This window comes from Octodon degus, unplaced genomic scaffold, assembly GCF_000260255.1.
Source record: "Octodon degus isolate 3935 unplaced genomic scaffold, OctDeg1.0 scaffold00208, whole genome shotgun sequence".
Classification (NCBI taxonomy): Eukaryota; Metazoa; Chordata; class Mammalia; order Rodentia; family Octodontidae; genus Octodon; species Octodon degus.
In genome coordinates this window covers 3,191,443-3,204,539 of record NW_004524784.1, presented here as the reverse complement: position 1 = coordinate 3,204,539, position 13,097 = coordinate 3,191,443, and the positions used below count along the sequence as shown (strand labels likewise).

Genomic DNA, 13,097 nt, shown 5'->3' with positions numbered 1-13,097 from the left:
TGCTTTGCTGAGCTTGTTCTAAGTAGGTGCTTTAGACCACTGAGCCATCTCACCAGCCCCCTCAGTGATAATAAAAGAAGCATGAACTTTAAAGAAGTCAGCAGATAGAACAAAAAAGAAAATTTCAAGAAAAGTGGAGAAGAAAGCCAATCTGAAAGATCATAAAACTTTTTATAATGACTGTAAATAAAAACAGGAATAAACCATAATAAAATGAGGAAAAAATGACCAAATGAGAAAAAAGATAGAACTTCTAGAAATAAAAAGTTCATTGAGAATGGCTTTTTTTAAAAGTAGTTGGTTTAAACTACTGAAATATAAATTAATCAGTTAGATTATCAGCTGAAATCACTCAGAAAGTAGAAGCAAGAGATAAGATGAAAACGTAAAAGAATAGCTAGGAGATATTGAAGAAAAGGAACACAATGTCTGCTGACAGTTTCCAGTATGAAAAAAAGTACATGCAGTACTAAAATAGTGGCTGAGACTTCCCAGAATCGGTGAGAGAGCTAAGTCCTCAAAGTTGAGAAGTACAGTGTCCTGAACGGTATAAATAAAAGCAATCTAGATAGATCAAGAAGAAACTATTGAACATTAAAGCAAATAGAAAATCCTAAAGTCAACAATAGTGCAAGGGCTGGAGAGATAGCTCAGCAGACTAAGTGCCTACTTAGGCAAGCGCAGGGACTGGGGTTCAATCCGCAGCACCATCTGCCACTCCCCTCACCTCCAGGTGTGCTGAGCCACCACCATGACCAGAACTGGGCGTGGTGGTGCAGGCTTGTAATCCCAGTGCTGGGGAGGCTGAAAACAGCAGGATCGCTATGAGTCCGAGCTGTATAGTGAGACCCTGTACCAAGTACATTTGAAAAAAAATTAGATTTTCTAGGATTTACCAGTGTTCATTTTTGGAAGGAATTTTTTTGAATAATATAGATAAAAGTTGGCTATTAAGTATTTATTTTTAATTAGCACATGCTAGTTGTTCGTATTTGTGAGGTACAGTGTAATGTGCAAGTGTGACATGTATACATTGTTAATGACCAGATCAGTATAGTTGCATATCCATCTCTGCAAATACCATTTCTTCATGGTGACAACAGTCAAACTGTACTATTTTATTTGTTATGGCACACACCACCCCTTGGTGTAGCACAAACCTGTAGTCCCAGCTGTTCGGGAGGCTGAAGCAGTAGGGTTCTCAAGGTCAGGAGTTCCAAGACCAAACCAATGTAGGCAACATAGTAAGACTTTATTAAAAAAAAAAAAAAAAAACTTCTAGCTATTGGAAATATGCAGTGTAGTTGTTAGGCAGTTGTTGCACTTGTCAGGCAGGTATTTATGCCATTGAGCTATTTCCCCCGTCCTTTTCAGGTTCTATTTCATACTATCTATAGACTAAAATGATAACTTAACAAAGTTTCATGGATTTTGGTAGAAAACATTGACTCCTGGGTCAGATATTAAAAATAGTTTGTTGCTCACAGCAGAAGCAGTTGGTAGAATATTAGCATATTTGTGCCAGTTTCCCAAGCCTCAGTGTGGTGGCAAAAGTCTGTAATAAAAGCATTCTCAGAGAGGGAGACAAGAGTAGCACAAGTTTAAGCCCAGCCTGAGCAATTTAGCAAGACCTTGTCTCAAAGTACAAAATAAAAGAGCTGGATACATAGCTCAATGCAAAGACCCTGGAATCCCCTAGTACTACACATATACACACAAAAGATGCATTATTAATTGGTCATATTCCATAAACTTGGTTGTTAGGACAGTATTTATGGCAATTCAGTCATCAGTAACATCTCCTGACCTGAGAGTTGAGGCTGACTTGAATGCCATCCATAGCCCTTTAAAGAGGAACAAAATTTCATACCACCTTTTTAGGATCAAATTTCATGCCACTTTGGAAATTGAGTAATTCCCATTTTAGTGATAACCATGGACAGTATCATTTTAGAGAGCTTCCCTTTGTCATCTAAAGACTACATCAACTTCTGATATTGGTTTCTTAAATGTTTAAAGGTCTCATGTCTACTGCCAAGGTGCAAGTCACTAGTTTCAGGAAGGAAGCAAGTTAATATCTTGTTTCTGTACAGGGTAGTTTTAGGGTGCTGGCCAGATAGCTCAGCAGACGAAAGCACCTGCTTAGGCACAGCACAGTGGCTGGAGTTCAATCCCCAGCCTGCTGGGCTGGCCCCACCCCCGGGCTTGCTGAGACAGAGATTGAGACTGGGCTGGGCATGGTGGCACATGCTTGTAATCCCAGCTCTTGGGAGGCTGAAAACAAGAGAATCACTATGAGTCTAGTCTATGAAGTGAGACCCTGTACAACGTGTAGACTCTGTCCTAAATTCATACAAAAGTATGTATGAGATATAATATATATATATATGTTTTCTATATATATAATATATATAGTTCTAGAGGTGTGCATGATGCATCTGGAGAGGTAACTGATGTGATGATTGCCTGGGAATATATTATATATGAGACCTTAATTGGTTAAGGGAGGCACAAGTTGACTGCTTCCAGGAGCTTCCAACTTGGTCATATTTCTTAAGGTTCCTACTTGTGTTTGAGTGATTGGATCTAGTCCTTGTTTTTTGAGGGACCACCTGAAGGAAAGGCAAACAGCCCAACAAGGCCTATTTGTCAGTGCCACCACCCAACTAGTGTTTATTCTTCTCACAGAGTGGTTGAACAAGGGCTATAAGAATAGGAATAGAGACAACACCCAGAGGTATTGGTAGACGTTCACATGATAAGTATAGGATCTGGGATCATCTCCTGTTGTTTTGAATAGTGTGGCCAGAAACTGAAAGGGGAATAATGATCAAATTGTGTTGCAGACCAAGCAGTTCGAAGTGCAGTACTTGGAACTGTTTCAGACAGTTTCACCAGGGCATTTTCCTTTATGAGGGAGACTCTACAGTCTGTTCTAAAACAGAGAGTATTAATGAATCTCCCTTCCCGGTCTTCTAGGGTAGACTATTCTGTTCCCAAGTATTGAGATTTTTGTTCTTTCTCCTCTGCCACAAAATTGATCTTTCCCATTCTAGCATCAATATTTTTACCTTGTTTTCCTAATTATTTTTGACGTTATACACAGATCTTATTTCTAGAAGGCAGTTACAAGAAAACAAGGTGGTTTATACAAATTGCAAAGTCCCATGCATATTTTGTGTTATGCTGGCAAGAAGTATACTCATCCATATGATCACCATCTAGGACCTTACGATTTAACAAGAGAATCTGTGCATGCTGCAGTGTCCACTTTTGGCTGGACTACTACCTGGAAGGTATACCAGCCAGACCAAGATTCGCATAAGGAGATACAGCAGGATTGGTCAGGGCTAAATCCTGAGTTTTCTAAATAGGTACTGTATCTATAATCCTTTACTCCTATGTCACCCTTAAAATAGCAGAAAAGATATTTTTCTGAGGACAGTTTTATTTCATAATCAAACTGTCTTAATAAGGTGAAGGAGGTAGAGCAGAAATCTTTTTGACTCAATTTTTGAGGATGCCTGTTATGGTTTAGATCTAAAATGTCCCCCACAGGTCTTACATGTTCATAGGTGGGGCTTTTGGAATGTTATTGGATCACAAGGGCTCTAATTGCTTTTGTGGATTAATTTTTTAATGAGACCATAATTTGATGGTATTATTGGAAGGTGATTAAAATATAAGAGGTGGGTACTAAGTTTAATCAAGTAGATCATGGGGCATGACCTTGAGACTGTATCTCATCTCTTGTTCTTTTTATTCTGGGTCTTCCCACTTTCTGCTTCCAGTTACAGAGAGCTAAGAGCTGTGCTCCACCACAGCCTTCTAGCATGATGTTCTGCCCTGGTCTCAGGCTCACAGCAATGAAACCAGCCAACCACTGACTGAAGCGAAAGCAAATCTTTCCTTCTTTAGGTTATTTTTCCCTCAGTATTTAGTTACAGTGACAAAAATATGACTAATGCAGTGACATACAAATGCAACAATCCCAGATACCTATGGATGGTAGGTATTCTCTTACAAACTCTGACTATAACACTATGACTAAAACTATTATTTTGTTGGTAAAATAATACCAACAACTTCTTTTTCTTTTTTAGGAGTAGGAAGAATTTATTGAGAAGGAAAGCTTTTGTTTGAGCAAAACCACAAGGTGAGGCAGGCTTAAAAGCAAGACAAAACTATAATCAATAGGATTACAAGTACAATCACTTAGGTAATACTAATCCATTAGCAAATCATAGGACAGGAGTGAGGTGGGACAAAACTATGGTCAGTGAATAAATATACAACAAGTATAGTTGCTACAATAATATTGATTAAATGGGGATCAATATTTAATCAATATATTGATCAAGTGGGGAAACAGGTTATAGCAATTGCACATGGGACAGACAAGGACTTTCCTAGAAGGGGTGGGTTAAAGAGGTTTGGTCTACCTCTCCAGGGTTATTGATACCTATTTAGACTATCAATCACTGCTGTTCATCCATAGGGGAAGTATATGGGTGAATAGTTCTTTTTCTTGAAGCCTGGATTTCACTGAATGCTCCTTTAGCCACAGTTGTCTTCTGCATTGACTTCTCCAGAATCCAGCTCTATCCGACTGCCTACAGTATTTCTGCCTAACTTAGCCTTCTATAACATTCCCCTCTTCTGAAGAAGTTCTGCTAACTGCCATGAGAGGGCAAGGGTCACAGACCAATCTGGCTACTTCTAGGTGAAGAGGGTTGTAGTTGTGATCAACAGTCAGAGATATTCCACCCAGGGTCTACCTAAAGGCCCTGGATAGGCACCAGCTGTTCTTGTTCTGGGTAAATGTACAGGTATAAGTCTGGAGGAGATAAGCCACAGAAACAATTAAGTATGCATACAGCTTCTTTGGAAAAATTCTTATGTAGTTTCTCATAAAGTTAGATGTCTAGTTTTCCCTATGGCCTTAGGCATTTATACAAGAGAAATTCAAATATAACCACTTAGGGAGTTTATACAAATTGCCATAGCAGCTGTATTCCTAATATGTAGCTGGCAGAAAACCAAATATCAATCAGAGAATGGATAAGCAAATTGTGATATAGATCCTTTTTTTATTATGTGTTATGAATATTTGCTCCCAATTTGTATTTTTTCTATTTTTAGTTTCCTTTAAGGACCAAAAGTTTAATTTTGGAAAGTCCAGATATTTGTGGTTTTAGTATTTTAAAGTCATTACAACTCTGACACTAAGAGAAAATTGCTAAAGGCTCTGTGGTGAAGGAGTCCTGGGCAAAACTAGGAGCTTTGATTGTGTTTTTGGAAGAATTCTGGAGGAAGGGGTGAGCTGTTTTGGGGTGAGCTGTTTTGCAAGTAACTGGGCTTCTGTACAACTTGTAAATGAGTAATATATTTTCTCTAGAACCAGAAAGAGCCTAAAAGAAGTTGTAGGTGCTAGGAAATTGAGTAGATGTTTTTTGTTAGTGTCATGGATGCAATGTCCTCAGTAAAAGTTTTAAGTGACAGGGTTCTGTGCCATGTGTGAGACAGTGGCCCATCCCCATTTTCTAAACTTCTTTATATATGTGTATTCTGTGTCAAATGACTCCCCAGAGGAGGGCCTTATCAATGTAATGTCATAACCATCTTCCCAAAGAAAAGGAGTTACAGGTAAGCTCTTGCCTTCAGAGATTGAAGTTATGGCAAGGCAGTTTAGATACAGTGGTACCTGGATAGTTGAGTTCCTTTAGACTGAAGTCAGACTGCAGTCAGAGACTGTTGAAATAGGCCCTGGACAGAGCATATTCACCAAATCTATGAGAGCAAAGTATTATTCAGCTGCTAATCAGATGACGTTAGTAATTTCAGTAATATTGAGTGTAAATCCTTAATGAAGTCCACAGTATTAATCTACCACATTCTTCACAAATTGGGCTGTTAAACAGACTAGCAGTGAGGATAATCACATCTCATCTACACAGTTCTTATAATGGCTTTCAGTCATAAAGTCCTGGTTTTAAATTACAGTGGGGCATATTTACCATTTTAGTTGGGGAGCTGTGGATCCATAGTTTCTGTTTTATCATGTCAGTTTGTGAGTGCCAAAGACTTAATTTTAATTCATTACTCACTAGGAGAGTCCATGAACACTTTATAATCTTTAGGACAATAGGTGCTACAATCTTGGGGAATTTAGGTAAGAATTTAGGTTCTGTGGTTAAGGTAAGACATATACCCTCTGTGTTATGTTCAGTAACCCCTCCCCCCTTTAAGTTATAAAGTTTAAATATTGTAGGATTTCTGTACTGATTTAGGGGAATAAGGCTTGCCACTTGATATATTTCAGCAAATGTACAGTTAATTTAGAATTGGTGTTATAGAAGCACCAGTGCCTACCCCTAACCTTTTCATCTATTTGTTGTATACTTCTTGTAAATTTTATCAATTGGGTTACATTGTGGGCTTCTGCTTCAGCTTTGCTTTCTGTTTCCTCCATGTTATGGTATAAATTTTGTCCCCTCAAATTCATATGTTGAAACTCTGACCCATAATGTGATTGTGTAACAGAAAATGTTCCCCCAGTGTACTTGAGTTTCTTAGTTGCCCAGCTAATAGTTCCTGTTGTAGTTCCAGTTGCTTCTGTCTCCTAGAAATGGCTGGTCACTGTGATGCATAGCTGGTTACTATAATGCATATTACAAGAACCAATCTCCAGTTAACAAACCATTCTGTCTCTGTACTTCCTGCTTGCCTACTCATGTAAGTAATCCCTAGACCACTGGAGATGAAGGCCTGATTATTTTGAAAACAATCCCAGTCAGTGCTTATTGACGTAAACTAAATCTGTCTATAAATCCTGAATGTCGTTCCCATGTTTCTGCTTGCTGTTGTAATTTCTAATGTTTGTTATTTTTATTCTCTTTTAAAAATTTTTTCAGGGCCGACCAGGTAACTCAGCGGACTAAAGCACCTGCTTAGGCAGAGCGCAGTGGCCAGGGTTGGATCCCTGGCTTGCTGTCCTGGCCCACCCCTGGGGCGTGCTGAGACAGCGATTGAGACTGGGCATGGTGGTGCGCCTGATATTCTAGCCCTTGGGAGGCTGAAAACAGGAGAATTACTACGAGTTTGATCCACATAGTGAGACTCTGTACACCCTGTAGACCCTGTCTTAAGTTCATTAAAAAAAAATTTTTTAAGTGAATACTGTGTGTGTATGTGTACATACATGTGTGCGCACACGAGCTAGGCATTGAATCCAGGGCCTTCACACTGTAGCCTATGTTCACAGCCCCTTTTATTTTTTATTTTGAGACAGAGTCTTTCTAAGTCTCTTAAGTTGCCCAGCGTGGGCTGGAACTTGTCATCCTCCAGCCTTAGCTTCCCAGAGTGCCTTAAGATTACAGGCTTGTGTCACAAAAGTCAATTCTAAAAGTGAAGGCATTTTCATTGATTTGTTTTTTAATTTTATTGTTGTTAATATACCATTTGTTTACATAGGTGTTTGTCAAGTCACTTAACTATTCAATTTTTAATTTGGGGATACAGATTATATAACTGGAAGCTAAGTGCAGAAAATGTATACAGAACATAGAGTTAGAAGGTAGCAGATAGTTAGATTAGTGTTATACCAGCTATATTCCTAGCTAAAGATCTGATATTTTACCTGGCTGATGCTACATAGAGATATTTTCTTCAGAAAGATTTTGAGAATTTAAAAGTAGTAGAATCTAAAAAATAAATATAAAAATAGTGGAATCTAAAAATTAAACTTCTATAATTATACAAATAATGATTATTAATAGGTCATTTCAATAGAAGTATTTCTCAGTAAAGCAATTCTGTGTCGGGCCGGGGAGATTGCTCAGTAGAATAAGTTCTTGCCTGGCAAGGTCATGAGTTCAATCCCTGGTACCGCAAAAGAAAAAAAAAAAAGAATTTTTGTATCAATAAAGTATGATGGGGGCCAGGGAGATGGCTCAGTGGAATAAGTGCTTCCCTGGCAAGTGCAGGGGTCTGAGTTCAATTCCTGGTTCCACCAAAAAAATAAAATAAATTATGAAAACACAATACATAATTAAGTGAATTTTTCTTTTAACTTGAGCATAACTTTTCAGTATCAAATAAACTGCATAATACTTGGCATTAATAAATTAATACTTTATGGTGTAAATCTATGAAGGGAAATGTGCATACTATACTTTATGTAAAAATACAGTGTACCTTCTTCAGCCTCTAGCCCTATAATCCCCAAATTACTTAAAATTGTCAAAGACATCATGTCTTTGAACATAGCAGATTTTGTGACAAAAATTCATCCCAAAATTTGTAATAGCATTTAAGTTTCTTTATCAGTTCTTACTGGAATAGATATATTTTTGGATCATTACATGAAAATACTGAATAATTTGAAACCCTACTTTTTATTTTGCATTCGGTATGGAGATTTATTCCCCAAGCAGGGCTTTTCTGATGTAAAATTGGAATGCTTGTGTAGTCACAACAGCTGTCCCCACACCATGTGGTAGCTTCCATTACTTTACTGTAGAGATGAATTTTTGGCCCAATGTTTGAGTAATATTGGACACACATGGTTTTAAGTGGCAAAGTAGTATGCTTATGCATTCATTTGACTTTCACAGCTACAGTTGGCTCCAGATTAGAACAGGGAGAACACATTCACACCATGGCCACCCTCATGGCTGCTGCAGTAGCTGCATCACAGTAGGCTCTGTTGCTTCTAAAGACACAGCTAACTATAGCTGAGGAATTACATACACATTCACCAAAGTGCTTTACAGCTGTAGGAGAGAGAATAATGAATCGTTAAGAGGCTTCTTTTTTATTTCAGATTATGGTGCTAGTTATGATCCATCTTTTCAGAATACTAACAAAAATCATGGTCATGAAATAACTGTGAAACTAAGAGTAAAGTTTGTCATAGCAGTTGATGATTTTTCAGGGTATTCATCCAAATATTTTGTTTAAAATTTATCCTGGGAAAAAAAGCATTACTATACCTTTAGAGTCTTGTTAGGTGGATTCATTATGTAGCTACATAGAAAGCCAATCTATTAAAATATAAATGTTTTAAATGTTTTTATGTGAAATAGTGGTTTACATTTTTCTAAAAGTGTTTGTTAATTAGATGATTTGATTTAGCATGAAACTACACTGATAACATGCTTTGAATATTGTATCGATGCATATCATTATGCAACTTAATACTTACGGTATGATTTTGTACTGAACAGTTATATTTAAATTCTATTTAAAACTTAGCTGTTGCATTGCTGAAACCAATTTATATCTTATTAAAGCTTCACTTTTTAGCAATAAAAATATTACCTTGAAGATCTAGATATGTTCTTCTAAAGAGTATCTAAATAATACTTTTAAGTAAGGCAAAAAGAAAATTTAAAAAATTCTCTACGTAAATTTATAAATCATCTAATATGGAGAATTAGATTTCTGATATTCATTAAATATCAAAGAAATTCCAACCAGGCCCAATGTAGGCTACCTTTTTATATAAGTGAATTTATGCATGTATTGTAGGCATTGCACTGATGAATATGTTTGAGGCTTTCAGCTCCTAGTGGATACAAAATAGAATGATTGATAAAATCCTCCCTACTATTGGCTATTATTTACTGACTCTTAAGTGGCAGGTTGTATTTATGCCAATTTATCTGCTTCAGGGAACATTCTTGATAGCAGAACAAAGTGAATAAAAGTAGTTTGCTTTGCAAATGAATGCAAATGGAAGAGCCTTTCGGAAAGCCCTTTAACAGGGGCAGTGCACTTTGATTATGAGTGAAGCTGCCATTTGGACATGGTGAAAAGAGCACGCTTGAACCATTGATTGGGGGAGACAGTAAAAAGTCAGGAAGGGCCCCGTTAAGCTTGCAGTGAGGCAGGCGGATGTCAGTGTGGTTAGAGCACAGTGGGAGAATGACAGGCAGGATTAGTGTCAGGGAGAAGCTTTGCGGTAGCTGTGGAGATAGTCCCTGGGGTCACTCACCTCTGACTGTTGTTCTGTGCTGATGGTTCTGTAATGCAAACTACCTGATGTATGCCTGTTCATTATCGGAAATGGTGATTAGAAAAGGTATTTGTTTCAAAGATTTCCTTCCATGTATGTATTTCCTTCCCTTCTCTTTCTCTTTGTTTTCTTTTCTGTCTCTCTTTCTTTCTCTTTTTCTTTTCTTTCTTTCTAATTAAAGGAAAATAAGTAGCTTTCCTCAGTCTCTGACTTATAAGTGGCTACTGCCTCTGATTATGTTTAGTACTGCTTAGAACTAAGATATAAAATAAAATAATCATCATGTTAGTGTTGTTCCTCAGTAATTTTGTTTTTCTTTCCTCACTTTGAAATTTGGCCACTGTAATTCTGAGTAAAGCATAGAGATACAGTTGCTGTTAAAATTTCTGTGTGGCTTTGTAATCTTTAAAGTGTCTTATTTATTCAGTTTAATAATTTGGTCAGCAATGGAAGTTGTTTACCTTCTCAAAATGAAATGTTTGTTGCTTTGCATGAATGGCTTAAATCTTGGTCACAAATGTTTCTAATTTTACTTGTTCCCAAGTTTTATAAAACACTGGTGCTTAATAACAAGTCAAACTTCTCACTTATTTTAAAACTTGACTATTGTTACATAGAATGAACAAAAAAAAAATCTGCCTCAGTTCTGAATATAAATCAGTTTATTTGCTTGTTCACATTTTCACTTATGCTTCTGAGATCTTTTTGCTATTTTAAGCTTCATAACTTGTAATATTCATATTTGTGAGGCATTTGTGAGCTGCATTGCATTTTGTAGCAGGAATGAATTTCACAGGCTTCAAAAGTGGATTTGCAGTATTTCTGTTTTCTTATTTAGTATAGATAAGGAAATCTTTAAGAGGCTGCTGGAACTTTGCATTGTATTGTTAAATATGCAACTCAGTCTACACTTTTAGATACACGTCAGTGCAGAAAACATATTGCCAATAATTTGTTTCACAGGCTTCATAAATGTTCTAGCAGGCATTCTCACCATTATCTTTTTTATTTTCTTTACTGTTTTATAGGCACCTGAATGGACAGAGGAGGACCTTAGCCACTTGACAAGAAGTATGGTCAAGTTCCCAGGAGGGACCCCAGGTCGATGGGAAAAGATTGCCCATGAATTGGGTCGATCTGTGACAGATGTGAGTTCACTCAGATTTGCATTGTATGGAGAGTGACAAACCAGAACAAGCCAACTATGTAGGAGGCAGATATAGATGGGTCCTACATTATCTTTGAAGAAAGGCTGCGATTCTTTGAGGACCTGGAAGTGAACCTTTAATGAAATAAGGAAGAAGCAGATGTGAGTGAGTTCCTGGTCCACAATTAACATCTGTGTGAGGATTCCTAGTGATTGGAGATTTAAGCTACTGAAACCTAATCACAGGAAAACAATGCCAGGTATTGTGTTTATAGTGACCTATTAATTGTGGAAAAGCTAGTTCTCAAACTGATCAGAATTAGAGAAGTTGTATTTCAGCTGGATCTTCTTAACAGTGAAGTACAGATTGTGGTATATTTAAACAGGTGGTTGGGTTAATTAAGTGAGCACATTTGCAAATAGAATGTTTACAATTCTTTTTCAAGGACCATTCATTTTGACAAGTTGTGTTTATGTGTATACGAATAAATGTACACACATCCATATGACCATTCCTATATGCATGAATGGTCATGTGTAACATTTGTAAGACAGTTTTTCTAGAAAAGTTCTTCTTAACATTTGAGATGCTTTTATTCAGTAAAGAGAAGCTGACATGTAATTGAAATTGGGAGAAAACCCTTTTATCAGTTATCAAATTGATATTTTCATAAAAGATACTAAATATTCTTTATTAAATTAACTTTCATACATCCTAAGGATTAAAAACACTTAGTGGCTTACTGAAATCAAAGATTACCCTTTTAATTCTGTTAGTATCATGTGGTCTTTTTTGATAATGAACATAAAACTTAAAAACCCTGCAAAATGGTTGTTAAACACAGCTATCAAAAAACACCAAAAAAAAAAAAAAAAAAAAAAAAAACCCTACAGAAATTTGTCATGAGTACTGTAAATCACTTTTCATAGTAAGCTTCAACTTTCTACTTTAAAAACAAATTTTAGAAAACAATGTCAAGATTTTTTTCTTTTTTCTTTCATTCTTTTTTTCTCTGCCCCATTTTGAATAGGACCTGCTTTTAGAATTTTAAATTTTATATATATAAACATTGATAGTATTATATCGCTCTTTCAAAAAAAATAGCTGAAAAGACTACTATTTGAATTTTGGTGATATGTTTTGCATTGTTTTCCCTGCAGAGTAAAGTATAGTCATGGGAGAAATTGCTGTTAGTATCTCATAACAAATTTTTTTGATATTTCATGGAGACCTTTAGTGACAGGGGAACCAAGTTATCTTTAATTCTGCTAAGATTGTTGTGGGATGGGCCCTGTTTTCTCATTTGAAGCTTGTTTATAAAAGATAAAGTTAATGATGACTTACCAGTAAATAATCTGACTACATTAAAGACATTCCATAGTTACTGGTATTTTATATAGCTGTCAATAATGTGATGAAGAAAATTACTACAATAATGTCTAGAAAGTTACAGAACATTGATGCAAGAGGCCCCAGAACCTTTAGTTCAGTTGCTTAATGAAAATAAGAATAGGGCACCATTCTTTCTAGTACTGTTTTTATTTAACTTTTTATATAACATTTCATTGAGGTTGTATAGTTAGTGCTGGTGGCAGATGGGAAATTGAGTAGAATAGTATTTTAAATTAACTTGTTGCCATTAAAATCTGATTAGAGTTTTCTGTGTTTTTTTTGTTTTTTTTGTTTTTAATTGGTGGAACCGGGGATTGAACTCAGGCCCTTGCTCTTGCCAGGGAAGCAGTTATTCTACTGAGCCATCTCCCCGGCCCCTCTGTGTATTTTTAAGAGGTGAAAGTTTTTAAAATGCTAAGAATGGGGCCAAGGATGGGGCTGGTGAGATGGCTCAGTGGTCTAAAGCACCTACTTAGAATAAGCTTAGCAAAGCACAGGGACCACGGTTCAATCCCCCAGCACCACATGCCAGCCAGCCC

At 36.7% G+C, this 13,097-nt stretch overlaps 1 protein-coding gene across 1 annotated transcript in view; it reads left to right on the top strand.

Moving 5' to 3' along the window:
* Dnajc1 (DnaJ heat shock protein family (Hsp40) member C1) overlaps positions 1 to 13,097 on the top strand; it is a 198,853-nt gene that overhangs the window by 156,391 nt on the left and 29,365 nt on the right. The window contains exon 9 of the mRNA XM_004644763.2: positions 11,047 to 11,166. Coding sequence (XP_004644820.1) covers positions 11,047 to 11,166 — 120 coding nt within the window. The remainder of the gene's footprint in view (positions 1 to 11,046; positions 11,167 to 13,097) is intronic.